Source organism: Ascidia mentula, chromosome 8 (genome assembly GCF_947561715.1).
Source record: "Ascidia mentula chromosome 8, kaAscMent1.1, whole genome shotgun sequence".
In the NCBI taxonomy this organism is placed as follows: Eukaryota; Metazoa; Chordata; class Ascidiacea; order Phlebobranchia; family Ascidiidae; genus Ascidia; species Ascidia mentula.
In genome coordinates, this window is record NC_138573.1 from 18,756,238 (window position 1) to 18,774,964 (window position 18,727).

General features: G+C 38.2%; 3 protein-coding genes across 3 annotated transcripts; all 3 read left to right on the forward strand.

Moving 5' to 3' along the window:
* The first annotated feature begins 1,531 nt into the window (after positions 1 to 1,531).
* Positions 1,532 to 4,915, forward strand: LOC145912179 (uncharacterized). Its single transcript, XM_082999586.1, has 10 exons — positions 1,532 to 1,734; positions 2,158 to 2,202; positions 2,356 to 2,400; positions 2,936 to 2,980; positions 3,134 to 3,178; positions 3,412 to 3,478; positions 3,541 to 3,564; positions 3,791 to 3,941; positions 4,063 to 4,308; positions 4,876 to 4,915. The coding sequence occupies exons 1-10, from the start codon at positions 1,567 to 1,569 to the stop codon at positions 4,913 to 4,915; spliced, it is 876 nt and encodes a 291-aa protein (XP_082855712.1). The 5' UTR covers positions 1,532 to 1,566.
* A 2,507-nt stretch (positions 4,916 to 7,422) lies between these two features.
* On the forward strand, positions 7,423 to 11,558 carry LOC145911725 (uncharacterized). The gene is made up of 8 exons (XM_082999145.1): positions 7,423 to 7,521; positions 7,912 to 8,142; positions 8,308 to 8,588; positions 8,972 to 9,089; positions 9,253 to 9,397; positions 9,641 to 9,778; positions 10,474 to 10,618; positions 11,207 to 11,558. Exons 1-8 carry the CDS (start codon positions 7,440 to 7,442, stop codon positions 11,366 to 11,368), a joined length of 1,302 nt encoding a protein of 433 aa, XP_082855271.1. The 5' UTR covers positions 7,423 to 7,439; the 3' UTR covers positions 11,369 to 11,558.
* Positions 11,559 to 13,072: 1,514 nt separating this feature from the next.
* On the forward strand, positions 13,073 to 16,918 carry LOC145911724 (uncharacterized). The gene is made up of 9 exons (XM_082999144.1): positions 13,073 to 13,211; positions 13,291 to 13,401; positions 13,741 to 13,956; positions 14,298 to 14,770; positions 15,021 to 15,132; positions 15,699 to 15,840; positions 15,970 to 16,101; positions 16,350 to 16,488; positions 16,681 to 16,918. The coding sequence occupies exons 1-9, from the start codon at positions 13,115 to 13,117 to the stop codon at positions 16,825 to 16,827; spliced, it is 1,569 nt and encodes a 522-aa protein (XP_082855270.1). The 5' UTR covers positions 13,073 to 13,114; the 3' UTR covers positions 16,828 to 16,918.
* Positions 16,919 to 18,727: the final 1,809 nt, after the last annotated feature.

Consider the following 18,727-nt stretch of genomic DNA (forward strand, 5'->3'; position numbering starts at 1 on the left):
TAAATCAGCATTGTGGTTACGAAAACTGTCACAGATTTTGCAATAATTCTGAGGCTGTAAAATCTGACAATAGTGCATTTTATTTAAGTGATGATGGCATCTCTACCAAAATTTCTTTAAAAGATGACTATAATATCCCCGCTGAGAGCCATTTGGACGTCTGCAGCAACAACACATTTAACTACTGTTTTTGACTCCACTTCCATATTGAACTTCTAAACTGACCAACAAGCTATGCTAGAACACATTCACACAGCAATACAGGACAGGCAGGCACACAAAAAAAGCCTGTAGTAAACCTGTTTTCCTGCAACAGGAAATTTAATTGGAATAAAGCTACATACTTTGACTTTTACTACTTAACGATGTACCTAAATCAAACTGCTGTCGTAAATTAAGCAATTAGTGGTGTTTGCGACGAGACAACGACGTTGCTTGTATCATGCGATACGTAACTGCGCCAAAACATTCGAAAAACTGCTGTTTTGCATCAATAGTGAAGCAGTTTTTACATGGCCAAAAAATTACTTGGCCAAAGTCAGTTAAGGACCACCTATTTTGATGGCTCAAAAATTCAGCCGTTTTGGCCAAGTACTCGGCCTGCGTCATTTGCGTCACTTCCATATTTGGTCACATGGCCCAAATACATGGACAAAACTGGCGACATGGAAACAACGGACAAATTTAGGTATATGGAAACAGTTGAATGACATGGAAGTTCAACATATCTTGTCATAAACGATTACGCTACACAATAAAGCAGACAAAGGGAATCAATGACCCACAGTTCCTTTCCCAGGCTTGAAGGTGAAACAAATGTCATATATTAAAATTTGCCAAGGACTTTAACACTTCACTTAAGAGTGCCAATTGCGGTTTATGTTTTGTTGAAATTGGTTAATAATAAAGTTGCAGAGGGGGCAGTAAGTTTAGGACAGCAAATTCCAGGTAGGTTTATGAAGGTTGTATGTTTTACACTTTGTTTTTTTGGGCGTGCGAAATCAGCCAAACATGAAGTAATTTTAAACAATAAATAATAATTTTAATTTTGGAGAGGACTCTCTAGCAGGAATAAAGCTTCAAGATAAATGAACTGATTGTAGACTACACAGTGCACCGAATCAATTGCAACCCACAAATAATTATATTTCGAATACAAAGAACAGCAATGCTTCTGCACGATTAGTTTGACATGAGCATACGAACACTCGACTGTTGATTGACATTCACAGTTAACCGTAAACAGCTGTGCAAGGTTGCACAAAATCCCATGAGAATAACGGGAGGCATGACTTCGAAACCAAAAACATTTGCTCGCAGCAAGTAATAAGAAAGCATTCATTGGAATTAGGAACAGAGAGCTTAGAGAAAAGTTTAAGTTTGGATGAACAATTTAAGGATGAAATATAGGAATAAACCAAAGTTTTTCGATTGTGATAATATCGTGATCGACAGTTTTGTGTCAGAATATAAAAATGAATGTCTTTAAGCTTGTCATGCTCTGATCACCCACTGAATTTATTGCAGGAACTTGATATCTTTTGTTTGTCGCAATATTGAGAAAACATGTCACCCTATTTCGGGTTGTTGGTCATCACAATAATCCTACAAACAGCGTCGTGTCAAGAACAAACCTGCCGCATTCAAACAGTTTGTACCAATCCTTTCTCTACTGAATGGAGGGAGGTTGATCTTCAAGGGATAAAAGGAGACAGAGGATTACCAGGAAAGAGGGTGAGTGAATGATGCAGGATGTTTTGGTTCACGAAGTCCCACGACAAAACGACAATAGTATTTTCATATTTAGAATCTTTTTACAATTTGTTTGGTTTTTGATTTTTAAGTTGGTAAATTGCGGGCACTGACTTTCGCTTTTGATTACGGACGTACAAAGGTTCTATATAATAATAACTGAAGAAAATATTCGGGCCAATATGCAAGAGCTTTAATTCGCACGAAATGACAAAAATGTTTCGTGAGAGTTTGCGTATTTAAAACATGTGATATTCAACAACTTTGTTGTAATATTTATATTATTTTCGCCCAATATAGCCTACTCGGTCACCAACGAGCAGCACAGGCCAATTCCTGCAGTGTTTATCACATTTACCCTCGATAACTTGTATGTTGAATCACTTTTATTTGTTTTTACTGCAGGGTCCATCAGGAAGAAAGGGAAATGTCGGTTACACTGGTCCATTGGTAAGTTCCACGTTTTAGTTCGTAAGTTGGAAATTACAACTACTCTAACAAGTCGATTAAGATTTTTGTCTTTTTGGTAAAGCTTTAATTTTTACTCCATCGTAGTCATAAGTGAAAGGTTTTAAAGTGAACAAACATTATTTTATTGTCCAGGGACCGGCGGGACCCAAAGGAACAAACGGCGCCATAGGGCCAATGGTGAGTTGGAAGTTAAATATGTTCTATGTTCGTCATTGGCCAAGGTCAGGGATGATCAAATCTTTTTTCACATGGACCATTTTTTCAAACATTTTATTCAGCCTCGCCCCAAAACTTTAACCCTTTCAGTCCTACGGAGTTGGATTATGTCATGTAGAGAAAGAAGAGGTTTTGACTTACTTCCTACTTTAATAAAAAAACTTTTGTTGATATTTATCTTCATCTTCAACAAAATCTCTAAAAAAAATTAGGCCCGTTTTCCTTGTGCGAAAATCCGCAGCTTTAAAACCTTGGTCTTGTACTTAGTGGTTCATTTTGAGATTACGCAAAGTAGGATTCTGTTGTTTCGCAACTTAATTCATGTATAACTAAGAGCATGTTTTAATGCAGCCGTGAGGAGAAAAAGAAATATTATTTTCGCCCAATATAGCCTACTCGGTCACCAACGAGCAGCACAGGCCAATTCCTGCTGTGTTTATCACATTTACCCTCGATAACTTGTATGTTGAATCACTTTTATTTGTTTTTACTGCAGGGTCCATCAGGAAGAAAGGGAAATGTCGGTTACACTGGTCCATTGGTAAGTTCCACGTTTTAGTTCGTAAGTTGGAAATTACAACTACTCTAACAAGTCGATTAAGATTTTTGTCTTTTTGGTAAAGCTTTAATTTTTACTCCATCGTAGTCATAAGTGAAAGGCTTTAAAGCCAACGAACGTTATATTATTGTCCAGGGACCAACGGGACCCAAAGGAGCAAACGGCGCCATGGGGCCAATGGTGAGTTGGAATAAAAAATGATTTTGTTTCAATCTTTAGATACTGAAAGAACAAACTGTTACATTTGCAAGTTAGTAAACCTTGCTGTTTCCTGTTTTTAGAAAAAAATTACATAATTCGAGTTTCGTAAAAAACATTTTCAACGAGAATTAACGTAACTTTCACAACATTAGGCAAATTTACCTACTTGTTAGTTTAACTTAACACAAACATAATACTCTACTTGGACACAGGGCCCTAGTGGCAGCAAAGGAGCGAAGGGAGATTCTGTGGAACAAAGTTCCATTCTCAGGCTTCAAGGTAAACACAAATGTCACTTACTAAAACTTGAAAAATGAAAACAAGATTTATTCTTTGCACAGATCAAGTTCAACGAATCCAACTGGGTGAGTACCGAGCGATATGTCTTCGAGAATGCTGTCTGGATATAATTTCATCAAAACATTCACAAAAGTTTTTTGTCTGCCCTCTTATCTTTCGCTTATTGTTGTCCCGATAAAAGCGTTCGTATTAAAACTGAAAAAAAATTGAAAGACAAAATTCAATGCAGGAGAAATTTTTATTACCGAAAAACACAAACATACTCTATTAAGGACAAATAATTCTTTACAGAAATGCAGGTGGCTTTTGGTTTCCTTGCAACCAACGGATTCCGTTACAAGATCCTACCTCACACTCCAGGGTTCGAACACGGGAGGTTGGCATGTTCAAATATCGGTGGTCGAGTTGCTACGGCTGGAATGAGAAATGAGAATGTTTACAGGTTTGAGCCTAAATGTGAAAATTAAAACTACAATAAAATGTTTCCATATTCTTTTTTAATATGTTTGGCCTATAGGTGAACAAATATAGAAAAAAACAAAAAAAATAACTGTTTGTATTAGGAGTTTGGCTGCTCATTTCGGGGATCAGTTTGATTACATAGCGATTGGTTTGACCGATATCCAAACAGAAGGAAGTTTTGTGTGGGAAGATGGAGTTCCAGTTAGTCAGGGATGGACAAACTGGGATGTGGGAGAACCAAACAATGCCGACAATGACGAAGATTGTGCCCATGTCGATAGCTCGAACACTTGGAATGATAATCAGTGTGACCGTATGTCTAGGACCCTTTGTGAAATTGCTCCAGGGTAAATATTATGACTTGCATTCAAAAACTACTGCTGTCACTAAAGCTGTTTCCAACATTAAACTGGAAAACGTTCATTAACTAATATTTCCCAACAACGAAGTAATATTTGTGGGTAATTTTAAATCAGCATTGTGGTTACGAAAGCTGGTCACAAACTTTGCAATAATTCTGAGCCTGTAAAATCTGACAATAGTGCATTTTATTTAAGTGATGATGGCATCTCTACCAAAATTTCTTTAAAAGTTGACTATAATATCCCCGCTGAGAGCCATTTGGACGTATTTTGTACAGTTTTTTTGTAGATGCGGGTTAAACTAAACTGGTTTTGTACAAATGAATAAATTTTTGTTTCGTTGAACTAAGTGGTCGTAGGTCAGGAATACACATATTTAGGTCTTGTTAGAAACGGTTTGATTTAGGCTTAGCTGCAAATGTACCATAATAATTTGTGTGCAAGGAACAAATGTTGGCACCGAGTTAGAATTTGATTTCCTATTGTGTCTTAGGAAATTAGAATTATCACACGATAATTTTCTTAACACTCACGTATAAAACGACATAACAGTAACCGCTTGCGTGATGGATGGGGAATTCGTAAAGACTGAGGGCATCTTCTAATGCGAACGTGCACTGTTTCACGAGAAGTTGTGCGACGTGACGAAAGAAGATTCGCTGGTAGAGGCTCAAACAACGCTTAGGTTATGATCTTGCCAGACTACGAATTCGCACCAGAGCAGCATGGTCTTTTGGCTTTAAGACTGAACTTTGTATTTCCACCTGAAGTTGTACCTTGGAAACATGTTTCTTTACATTGGGGAGGACCTTGTTTTTCTGTGGTGGACTTTCGATGGACACAATGTAGAGACAGCAGAACACATCGGTTATATTTGCTCCACAAGTGCTTCATTGCCAATATTTGTTCCTCTAACTTTGTGTGAATTAAGTTCCAGACGAGTAGAATTTCGAATAACAGAAAAAATGTGGGATTGCGGTCATGGTGTGTTTCTTGGTTATGTTCGCATCAAATTTAATGGAAGGCAATAAAGCGAAAATAGGTCGGAAGCGGACAGCAAGCCTTTATTGCGGCAGGTAATTTCAATACAAATTACATCACATTCAAGGAATCACGCGGCTGTGACATGCGATCTCGCTATCACTGTCTTGTAAAAAGAACACGGACAACAATGCCTGATAACGCTTCGCAGGTGCAGAAAGTTAACCGCTAAGAAAGAAGTATAATAACTAACTTGTACACAATATGTTGGATATTTACACAGGGCTTCGGAGGCAAACAAGTTACTTATTGCAGCCAATGTTTCGGTCAATATTCAACAGAACTTCACTAGGCAATTTATAGTGGGAGGTATAAATTGCGCATATGTTGCCTTCGAAAACATCAAACCTAAAATCCAAACCAATGAGAGAGCGAAGTTCCACAAAAACAACCGACGCCGCGAGAGTGAATGACGTCGCGGGAACTCCGGCACAAATCGCCTGAAGGAGCGAACAATTAAAACTTGAAATGTCATTTGATGTGCGTCACACTCATTTTCATGTGTTGACATTTTTTCCCTTGTTTAAACACACAAAAATCACGCTTATAGTTCTTATGATTCAGGAATGTTTAAATACAGCATAATGGGCCGTTCTTCAACGTAATTGCAGGTAAATAGACTTACTCAAAATAACGTAGCTTCAAATTAAAGCCATAATTAACCCACGCTTATACGTTCCTCTTAAGAAATATTACTCATGTCTGATCAACCTTTACAACACTTTCTGAGGCCTGTAGTGAGTTCAAAAAAACACAATATTATAAAAAGTATTGTGCTGCTTTTGCAGCCAGGCGTCAACAATTTATACAGGATTGCTCTTCTGGTGTAATGTAACAGTCCTGTTCAAATTATCATAGGATTTGACACACAGATCGGTAAATTAAAAACAAATAAACTATTTCAGCACCAAGCCGCAGTTCATTTTACCAGAATAAAAATGAATGTTTTCCAAGTTGTTGGCTCTTACATTCGTAAAATGGATTAAATACGGACCTCACCTAAACATTAGTTTAGTTCAATAGACACAAAAATCTAAGGGCGATACAAATTTGGGGTTGAGACTGCAGCAAACTGTGTGTTTTGCGAAGTGTTTTTTATGAAATCCTTGCGGAGGATATAATTTGGACATGTCACAGACTAATGACAAAACCGGCAGGAAAATATTTGCAGATGGCGTTTGTTGTGGTTTTAGTTTGTGAGAACGCACAATGAAATTTCAAAAACACATAAAATAGGGCAAAAATGAGATTCCACACAGTACAGAGTTATGCAACTATTTTCATTCCGGCCGCCTAATTGCCGCAACTTCAAACGAATCTCACGCTAATGACTTGCAAGAAATTGTGATGCGCAGAGAAATTAAGCAATCAAATGCCGTGAGCGCAGGAGGGAAACTAATTACAAGAGCTTACGGGGAAGTCCGTGACGAGACAAAGCACGAATTTAGCCAGGACTTTCCCCGGCCTGTGGCAAGTTTTTCCTCGCATGCTGGAAAGTCTGGACGTATAAGCGAGTCGTATTCTCGAATTTAAAGAGTCGCTTAGGATTGTTGTCAGGTATGGCAGCATAAATTCCATGTGTTGGTTAAGTGTCAGAAAGAATAGAAAGAAAAGACATCGGATAAATTGAACTCCTTACGAGGCCTAAATTGGTGTGAAAAAAGTAAAACGCCGTACAGTTGGCTTAACGAACAAAACACAATGATATTTTTCCATGTGGCAGATTATCGACCAAACAACATAATGACGACCAGTACGCATGTTGTGATCTGTTTGAAAAAATGATACTTATGTTAGTCAATCTAATGCAAACGTTGTCGTTTAGGGGTTTTTGAGAAAAGGAACACTGACTGTGACAGAAGGGCGATATTAAGATATTTATGAGAGCAAAGAACCCGAAACCAAAACGCAGTTGTCAATAGAAATGCTAATCTATTTTACAACGCAGAAGTAATACCATGCTTTCGCATAGCAAGGCAGAATCGCCCCACTGCGCAGGCCCTTTATATTTCGCGATCACAGCTCTAATCTATTTTGTTCCTTTTTATGTTCAGGAACACTTCGTCGGGTTAGTCATGACAAAACTGATTGTCCTCGCTCTGTTCCTATGCTTCGCAGCACAATGCCAATCACAAGGATTTGACATTTGGAGACGGTGTAAGTTCTAGTTCGACTTTTGCGTAGATAACAATAAATTTATTCAGAGGAGAGAAGTTTGTAGAAAAATTAACTTTAAGTAAATAGTTAAAATGCAAGCAGCCCGACAAGCATAGCATACCCGTGATCAATTACTTTAACGCCATTAGCTCAGGCCATTTAGCTATTAGCTTGTTTATTTTTAGTTTAAAATATCAGTTATCTTCTTGTGAGGGCAATAAGGACTTATGGTATTTTACATACATCGTAATTTACGCTTCAACGTTTTTCTGCGGCTTAAATTGTCTCGACGGAGAGCACCCCGAGAAAAAGAAAGTGTTCAAGTCGGAAGCAAAGCCGAAAACTTCCATACTTTTTCTAACATGTCACAATAACAGCCTCTAATTATAGGGGGCGGGCCTTACACCACAAATGCACCCACACAACCACCAGCCACTACCAAAAAACCACGACCACCGGTAAGAACCACCAAGAAACCAAGACCAACCACTCGCGCACCACCAACCACTGAACCACCATCTAATGACGACAGGTGCAAATACAAAGAAGGAAAGTGCATTCCAAACAACGGAGGAAATGCGTACAGAATCCTAACGTCCAGGGTTGCAGGATGCCCAGATAGTAGGAATTTTTTCAGTAACCCTTGAGCTCATATGAAACATGGTTTAATTTACAAAAACTTGTCTTGACATTGCTTTATATTGCCGACAGAAGCCTTGGTGCACGTTGTGCAAAACTGCCATTTTTTTCTTACGTATGCTTCACACTTTTCTTATATTTCTGCAGAACGAAAAGATTGCGAAGACGCTGAACTCATGGCGCAACTTCTGACCGACAGTTTCATCACTCCGTCCGCTATTCAAAAGCCAGGAGTTGCGGCCGCCCAGAGACCGACCGATGTCGGTGGGAGAACAACAAACATTGGTGGCACAGGGACTGCACAGAAACAGAAACCAAAACCAGCTAAGAAAAACTGCCTGGTGATCAAGAACGCGCAGGGCCGGGTGATAACTGGAGGTTGTACAGATGAAAACGAATATCTGGTCCCGTCGAGAAGCAAACGCTCGGTAAGGGTTTATATCAATTAAAACTGTTTAAATGCGTTTAGTTTCAGTAAACCATATTACATTCTGACACTAATAAATGCAAGGGACAAAACACATTAATTCCTTTATCTTTTCCTCTGACGAGAAAATCATAAAAAAACAACGAAGTGGGCTTAAAGCTTGGGAATGTGTAGGCGTCAGGGAGACGACAAATAACCGTGAAAAAGTTATTAGAATACTTGCTGGGAATAGTGGAAGAAAAAAATTTAAATTTTTTTGTGTTTGCAAGTTTTGTGCGTCCTGGCCTGCATGGATGTATGAAACAAACAATGCGCAGAAGTGTTTCATGCAGTTGCCCTGGCTGCTATGCCTGTGAACCTTACAAACACTGCGCATACTTTCAGGTACCTGTACCTGTTATTGAAACCAAACGTGACGTTCTCATCGTAATGGACGAAAGTGGAAGCGTTGGGGTTAAAAACTACCGAAAAGTAAAGAGGATTGCAGCAGCGATAGTGAAACGTTAGTATGAAATATATCATGATAATGTTTGTCACAAAAACACTTTGCGAGGAAAAAAGTTTTGATGAAAAATTGTATCAACTAACAAGCTGTAATAAAAAGATGTGTCTGGAAAACGCAATCGGACGGAACTAAAGTTTTAACAAGCGAATAATTTGTGCAGTTTTGTGCGGCAACATCCGTTACGACAAAGATTTTACAAGGATTGCAGTGATTTCGTTTGATGAGTATTACCACTTCCACGTTCCACTAAACAAGTTCTACAACAACCCTGATGCACTGGCCACCTTCATCAAAAACAAAATCAGGTATAACATATGACGTCAAAAAATGTTTTTTAAGGGAAATATAATAGTTCGAAGTGCTCACGACAAATTAATCTTCTTGTAATCGTACAATACTAACATAACGTCGTACCATGGTGGTGCTATTATAACTTATAAAATTTAGTAAATTCTGGACTAACAGTTTAAAATATGGATAACCCAAACTATCAAAACCTTGTTAGACATCTAAAAGCACTAAGTTAGTCAACCTTTTATGTGTAACAGATACCATTCCTACTCGTCCGGTCGAACTTGCATGGCGAAAGCGTTGAAGTTTGGTTACCAAGTGATGTTGTCGAAAGCGCTAGGCGCAAGATTGAACCAGTATGACGTGGAACAAGATATTATTCTCATCACTGACGGGTGAGATCAGATGTAGACCGACAACAACGATATCGTTTTTTGTAGCTAAATACACAGTCACGGTTTCGGCCTACTAGCTGCTCTGTGGCCATGTTATAGGCCAGTGGTTACCAACCTTTTTTGTCCTGTGCACCCTTTTAGTCGATATTTAAATCTAATTCCCCTCTACAATTTTTTTTCTCAGTTCATATATGGCAAATGCAGCTATAACACATAGCACAGACAACCAGTTGGATATAAATATTGTGACACAAATCCCCCCTACAAATTACAAAATTCCTCCCTACTGGGGAATTCCCCCTGGTTGTGAACCACTGTTATAGGCTTTATTTGCGTAGTATCTTTTCCGCGGTAATGAAAACTTTTAAAGTTTAAACAGCCATATTGGAAAGTTCATAATGAGCAAGTTAGTAATTAGAATAAAAATGCATTGCAGTCACCCTCAGTGAAGGTGAAGTTTCGCACCAAAAGCCCGCAGGCTACTCTTATTCTTTAAACCGAATTTCAATCCCTCGTGTCGGCTATGACAATTAATTGCGATATCAGCTTGTTTTCTAAACAATGCGTACAATTGTACCAAGCGAAACTGTTAACTCTGCTATTGACGAACTCTTATCTGCGCTCGTCGTCCACTGAAGCGCCAACTTTTCCCTGTCAATCACAAGACACAAAATACAATGCATGGATTTTCGCAGATGTGCGAACTGCGATAGAAGCCACGGTTCCATCGCCCAGACGATCGATTACCTTTCAGAGGAAATCAAAGCAAGAAACATCAAAACATACGTGATCGGAATCGGTCTTGAACGCAGCCGTGAAAACTGCAAGGAAATTTTGCAGGTAACAGTCGACTCAAAATCCGCTGGGCCATGATAAAAACCTCCCAACCCCCTGCATTCTGCCTCTTGACATAACAACCCCCACATAATATGAGATATTTAGTCGTCGTCGGGCACAAACATTCATAGAAGCCGCTTAAAACACGTTTTGTTTTTTAATCACGCATTTCGTCTGCACTTTGTTGGCATTTTTTATGGAAAAAATAAGCTTGGAAACAACAAATGATTTTAAATCAGTGGTTTTCAAAATTTTTGTGGTCCCAACATATTTTGATCCTTACCAATGGTTTTGCGGCACACCAAGGTTTGGTGCCAAATCCCATTTACCTGAACACTACAGTTCACAGCCGTACCTTGAAGGTCGACCGTTTTCGATATAGCTCTACATTAACGACTGTTACGCTTTAATATTTGCAACTTTACACAATATATACCGAAATATCTCGTAAATACTTTCACGGAACAACTGAGCCCGTTTCACGGCTCACTGCAGTGTGGCACGTCATACCGTGTAAAAATACCTGCCTTAAAAAAGGAGAAACGCCACTGCAACCTCAGGTTTAAAATTTCCAACGTTTAAAACCAACAGACTCTGGCACAAGGAGGCCGATGTTTCCACTTCTTCTACCTGGACCGATGGGATTATGACGTCGACATCTTTCTGAAGCAGCTCGAGTTCCCGCCCAACAACGTGTGTCTCAACACATTTGAGCATCCTCTCGGCCAATGTCTGCCTCCCATTTCGCCATAGAAACAAACTTACCGAACAATCACATGTCACTACGTCACTGCTTCTATTTGTTACTGTTTTAATGTTTTCATACTCTATAAATTGACTGCAGCAAATGCATGAAGTTTGGCCAAAAAATGGCATAATTTGTGCTTAACCTTTGCTTGACAACATGGTTTCCAACCGTCTCATCCAATCCCCATGTGTTTATTCCTGTTTCTACAGATATTTCGCAAATAAAAACAAGAGATTGCAGATCATTTTGTCTTTTATTTTGTGGAAAATGAGATCATCACTTTATAACAAAAAGTTTATTGCGTCAGACTAAGTCGACTTTTATCATTCAACCAAATTAAAAAGTTCATATTTTCCTTTGTTTTCTACGTGATTCGCTGGGATTTGTGTAAGCTGCAGACAGAGGGGCACTGTTTCGACCTATATAAGGTCTCATCAGTGCAGCTGGAGTGACTTTTTCGACCAAACGGCAAAGCAAAGACTTCCACTTTGTGGTGACTAAAAAAATCACAGTCATCCGTTGTGCACTTTACTGGGATTTTTTGACAGGTGTTTGCGTAGCAAGCGGCTATTTATAGAAGTTGTTGCTGGGCCGAGTGAAAACTGCGTTGAGGTTTCTGCGCTCTGCCTAAGGGCGAAATATATGCATTCTTACAATCGGGTGTCGTATGTATTCTTGCGACTGTAGGACGATTATACGATACCTAGGTTAGCCCTAACTTTTTGCAAGCGGTTCTCGAATACAGTTGTCAGTGAGTGATCCATACATTTTATGTACCATTACCCTGAGGAAGCCTTGTTGGATAACATTCGAAACGTCGGTTAATAAAGTTACGTTTTTTTATGTGCCAGAAGAACAGATTGTTAAATTATACATTTTATATCTGTGCTTTTTACCGGGTTTGACGTGTTTGTAAAGTCGTTTGTTAGCAACCATCCGTAATGCTTTGAGCCCGGAAACCCAATCGCGGGCCGATTAATCCTGGCATCAATGCAAAAACACTTGCAGACATAATTTTAATGACGCTAATTTGCTATTTTGGGTCCGTAGCGTTTACGCGTGACAAGCAATTACAAACGGAACAAACATTCCAAGCAATTATTCATCCATTTAATGTAGGAGGTGTCATAATGAGGGAAATTTAGCCGTTTCATGTCGCTACTGCGTCCCAACCACTTTCGTTTTCCCTAGAAGCTGTTTAAAAATAGTTACCAACAAATTAATTTTCCAGGCACTAGAATGTACTTTTTTGTTGCGATCGGGCAACTGAGCCGAAGTATTTATAGGAAGTGGGTTGTCCCCAAATAATCAGACTACAGACAACCAAAAACGCCTTTTTACGCAAAGCTAGACTTTTTTACCCAACAGAACTTTATAAGTCAGACATTATGTCGCCAGCACACTTTGATTCAAGTGCTCCTCAGGAATCATTTACAAATTGCATGTTTAGAGGGAACAACCCCCATAGTTTGTTTTCCTAAGTGTTTAAGTCAGACCCACGCTCTGTTAGTACAATTGTAAGCTGCGGTTTGTCATACTGGTTGTGCGACTTGTAAAGGAGGGCGGCTAAGCCGATAATTTAAGGTTATCAGCCTAATTCAGAAGGACAGATTTGCTTTTACTTTAACGGCGACTTACAATTGTGTAAATGCGGTGTGAACTTCATCTGAAAATAAAACGTACAGCTTTAAAGATATTTTGCACGTACAGGTTGAGGTATCTGTACGAAGCTTTAGGGTATCTCTGAAAAAATGCAGTTTTCAGTTCTGGTCAGTTGTTGTGCAATATTTGCTGGCGTCCATGCACAATTTTCGAACCCCTTTCAATTGGTCGGACAGAATTTGGGAGGTTTGTTTGTTGCAAATGTTTGAATGTTTTATAAGTTGCTTGTTGGGTGCTACACACACAAAATGTGTTGTGATTTCAGGTAGTTTGTGCGTGGAGCGCTACACTGCGTATTGTCAGGCAGTAAAGGCAAGTTGCGAGACAACAACATTCTTGAAAGTAATCTGTCCAGTTACCTGCGGGTATTGTCGAGGTAAGTTGACGCAAATTTAACGGAATTAAGAACAAGCAAGAGCGACTACCGATATTTCCTCACATATCTTGTCTCTTACTTTACAAAAACTCACAATGATAATTATCATACCAGTTGTCCCAACTATTTGCAGTTGATCAAAAGAGATAGCTTGCAAATCAACTTCGCAGAATGTGTTCCGGGTTTCACATTTTGACGCAATACCACTTGAACAACTGAATTTACGAATATCTTCAATTATATCAGGATAAAAACTAACCACAAAGTAATGAAAAACGAGAAATTAGTGATTTTGCAAAACCGCTGTAAGATGTCTGCGATGCTTTATTTTAATGTCAGGGAGCAGGCAGCAATCTACACTCCCTCCCCCAGTCCCATACACACGCTATACTCCATTTTACGTACCAATGACTACAAGAAAACCACGACCGACGACCACAAAAACACCAGCGACCACTCGTCGGCCTCCAACAGATTTATGCTCGTATGGAAAGTGGAGCAAATGTACGTTAGAGACGACGCACCAGACGAGGTCGTCCCGATACTGCGGAACTAGTAAGATATTGTACAAACTTAATTGAGGTAGTAAGTTTACACAACTGGCAAAATAAATTTAAAAAAGAAAAATGTTTCTACAAGAGAATAGCAAACCTTAAACCCACAATAATCCGTGGAGCTGTGTAAAGTGACAAATCGCCGACACAAAATAAAAGTTGATGTATAGTGTAGATGGTTAAGTTTGGGTAATTTGTCAAATTCTTCGGCAAAAAGGTGGTTTTTAAGCTTTACTAAAAAAACAACCAGCTGTACTGACCGTCAATCCAAATTCGCCAAAGTTGTAATTTACCGCACAATTCTTGACTGCTCCGGTTTTCGTAAAGAGAGTTTACTTGCAGAGTCCAGAGAATGCAAAGTGGGAGCGGTGATGGCCGACCTTTTCATCGAAAACCTTCTCCAAGCCTCCGCTGACAAAGTGACAACAACCACCAGCACTGGAGGAGGATCCCAGGAATCAGCTGGAGGTGGAGGGTCGTCTGGAGGTACTGGAAGTTCCACTGGAACAGGAGGATCTGCAGGAGCAAGACCTTCTGGTGGTACTGGAAGTTCCGCTGGAGGATCTGCAGGAGGAGCAGCAATAAACCCAGTCGACACGTCAGGGAGGTTCTTTCCACTTCCTGCATTCCCGGCAGGTGGAGGTTTTCAGCAGTTTTTTCCCTCGTTCATCACAACCACGAAACCTCCAACAACCACGACAAAATCTCCCGAGAAGAAATGTGTTGAGATATATTCTCCCTTCGATTCCACACAGCTGTTGGCGGGAAACTGCAACAGAGGTCGCTACACGTTGCCAACAAGGTCAAAGCGAGCGGTAAGTTAATATTTTCACTTTGCCAGTGAACAAAACATACACCGGGCAAGCCCAAAATAACCACAATGTAATGCACCTCCATCAAGTTGTGATCGTTTCTGTGCGACCCATTTACATAGGAAACACAAACAAGACGCTCAACAAAAACACACAATAAATGTTAAATTATCATAACTTAGAATCAAATCAGATTATTTATTGTCAGAACCATTTTTTTAGATAAACAATGTATTTTTCACGGTGTTTTCAGCCTGAATCCTACCAAACCAAACGGGATCTGGTGTTTATGTTGGACGAAAGTGGGAGTGTTGGCAAAGCGAGATTCGAAAAAGTAAAAAGGATTGCAGCAGCCATTGTTAAAGGTATTTGATTACTTTTTAATTTAATATCGTTATTATTTCAAAACAAATCAGTGCAACTTGATAAAAATCAATATCTATTTCAGTCACCACAAAACATTCCAGTCGAAGGCAAAGCAACGCAATAATCCTTTAAAGTCAAAATGTAGGCTAATGTTACCATGATAATCCGATTACCTTAAAGCGGCGGGTTTTCCCACAAAAAATAGAAACTTAATGACGAAACGCGTGGTCGCCCACGGCACTTTAATATCGAGGAAAGTACCGCCATAACAAACAGCGCGATTGTAGCAATGTGTATGAACATGAATTGGCGATGGAATGCTTTCCATTGGAACAAGCCTTAAAAATACTCAAAATAAAATCTTCAAGCTTGTATGTCTTGTTGAAAACCACATTCATCTCAAACATTTTTGTAATCTTCCAGTTTATTTAATAAACGATTATTGGTAAAAGCTGTGACATAAGCTGTTTTTATTTTATTACAGTTTGTCTTGCATTAGGTGGTTTTTATTTGTTGTTCGTCACATATGTTTTCAAATGCGGAAAACGTGTTTTTTTTTCTGCAGTGCTATGCGGAAACGCCAAATACGCACGACATTACACACACATTGCTGTGATTTCCTTTGATAAGAAGGTTCACGCTCATATATCTCTCAACGATTTCTACTTAACCCCGTCTCAACTGGCTACCAGGATTTCAAATATACTGTAAGTGTAACTACAGTAACATCTAGGCTTTTTAATTGTGATTACATATGTAGCAATTTTCATAAGTTTTTTCGGAAATTTTTAAATAATAACTACAAAAATATTTGAAGTCAAAACGTTTTTTTGTAGCTATGACCGTTCCTCAGCTGGCAGAACATGCATGAGCAAAGCATTGAAGCACGTTTATGATGATGAGCTTCAACAAAGCTACAGAATTGGTTATCCAGATGTTGAACAGGATATTATTCTAATTACTGATGGGTGAGTGAAACCCTACAAAGCCATACGACATAACACGAAGCCCTGTCTGATTGTTTCAAATGTATTTTGTTGTATGGTCTGTGCTTGATAAATTATGAAACATTTGTAATTTTATTTGCTTGTATGCACCAAATTACAACTACAGGCTGCATAATTCATCTTGTAAATGCACTGCATGCATATTTCATTAAAAATCATGTTGTAGTATGGTAGGAATATGTATAATAGGAACACTTACATTGTTTCAGATGTGCCAACTGCCCCAGCCGGTATGGAAGGACAGTTGAGCAGAACATACAGGGTTGGGCTGACACACTTCTGGAGAACAACATTCATGTATATGTGATTGGAATTGGCTTGCGTAAAAACTGCAAAAACATTTTAAAGGTAAGATATTATTAATACAAAGTCTATTTTTATTTTCTAATTTTCCAATCATTATAGTTTTTTGGACAAACCAAAATTATAAAAACATATTTTATTTATCCTAAATATTATTGATGCAACTGAGCCAAACCAAATTTGGCATCATGACTGCTCAAATGAACTAGTTTAAACTAATATATTATAAATATTTAGATTCTGGCACAAGGTGGTCGATGCTACCATTTCTTCTACCTTGACAAATGGGATTTTGATGTGGACAGTTTCATCTATCAGTTGGAGCATCCTCCACAAAACAGATGTATCCACACTTTTGAACATCCTAGTGGACAGTGCCTGTAATCATTAAACACAATGCAGTTTAAGTTGCATGGATATTTTGTTTTATTTACATTGAATACCAGCATACAATTTTGTGGATTTTTTTGCGAGTCAGCTCGCGAAATTGCCAAAGACTATTTTGCTTTTGTTTGTAAATAAACAACTTGCATTACAAGTCAGAGTTTACCTTTATTGAGTTAGCCCTACCATGAAAAACCGAATTTATATGAAATTTAATGCCAGTTTTCAAAAAAGTTACCTCACTTGACTTTCAGGCAAAAAAACTGTCAATCAAAGCAGGTTTTCAAAATGTTCGCGCCCAAAAAAATTACATGCAAGTGATCCCAGGGTTGATATCCATACTAGTTTTGAATTAATAAAAAAAAATCGTTATGACACTTTTTTCATGTCTACCCTTATATTTAAATCATATCACAAGACATTTATGTTTTTTTAGTTTAATTGCAAACACGTGGCAAACTGTTAATGACCCACGTGTTGACTTACATGCATGTTATACTTGTTCGTAAAAGAAACATGAAAAGCACATTTAACAACTGATCATGCAAACAATCTTAAAAATCTTGATCTCAACACACATGCTTGTCAATTTATTTTTTAATTTTATTAAAAAACAATCTTTCCCGTAAAAAAGTATTATTACGTCATAAGCTCTGTGACACCATAGAATACTAAAACATGGAATGGAAACTCCGCTGAAAGTGCGCCGTCACGCATGAGTAACACTTTACGCGAAATGAAAAATGCATTGGGTTAAATGCGATTTTGGTGTTTTTTAAGGGGCTTAAAAACCCATTAAATAGAACAAAATTTAAAACTTTTTTTAAAAAACAATAAGTTTGGTCCCTCGTCTTTTGAAATATGTGGATGATTTTGAATAAATCGTGTCACATCATTTTTTACGGCGATTTGCTGTCTACTACCTTTTGGGTCAAAATATGAACAAATAATTGCGCGCTTTTGCTGTTTGCAAGCAGTGGGAGGCTAAATCGAGTAATATTATCAACTACTATGCTTGTTGTGTAAAATCAACTAATTGCTAATTATGTTTTTTTCTAGGACAGTATCTCTGCACACAGTAATGCGGTTGTTTGGGAATATTTATTTTGCAAAAACAGGGCATTTGACAAACGATAGTATGGCTGCTTTTTTCTGCAATTCCTGTATCTTGATGAAGATGGAGAGGAAGATATTATAATGAACCAAATTATTAAAATCAGGAAATACCTAGCCAACGCCATGTTCATACTGCTGAGTGCAAATGTTGCCAGTAAAGTCCAACACAAAACAACATTTTTGTGCATAATATGGGTTTAAAAAAGTTAAGCCTTGACATAATATATGTTGATTGCTTGCAAATACTCAAGGACAGTGGGAATACTTCCAATATAAACCAACTATAACTTGTATATAAGTGTTTGCATATGAGCAAATTCTGAAAACTTTCATCTTTTTCTTCAACATGACATGTTTCTCTCAGAAGCATTTTAATACATATCTAAATCAAATTCTGTTGTGTTTTACTTAAAACTAATCTGCGAAGAAGTGAAAAAGGGTATTTTTAATATATAAAGGTCCAATTTGGCTGAAACAAAAGGCAATTATGTTTAGTTCAACAAAACATGACATACTTTCAACTGTGTCATAAGCATTCAACCAACTGTTATGATAAGAGTAAAAAAATATACTTCTGTTATGTGTGCAATAGTTTGACAAAAATGATTTCCATCCAATTTGATTTGTTTTCTTCTCAGGGATATTAGACTAATCAACACTTAAGGTCGAACTTTCGGACAAAAAAGCCAATATACAACCATATATTTACAATGAAATCAAATAGAAAACTCAGTGATGTGTGGGAAAAATGTATAAAGTAGATTACTAGTACAACAAAAGCAGG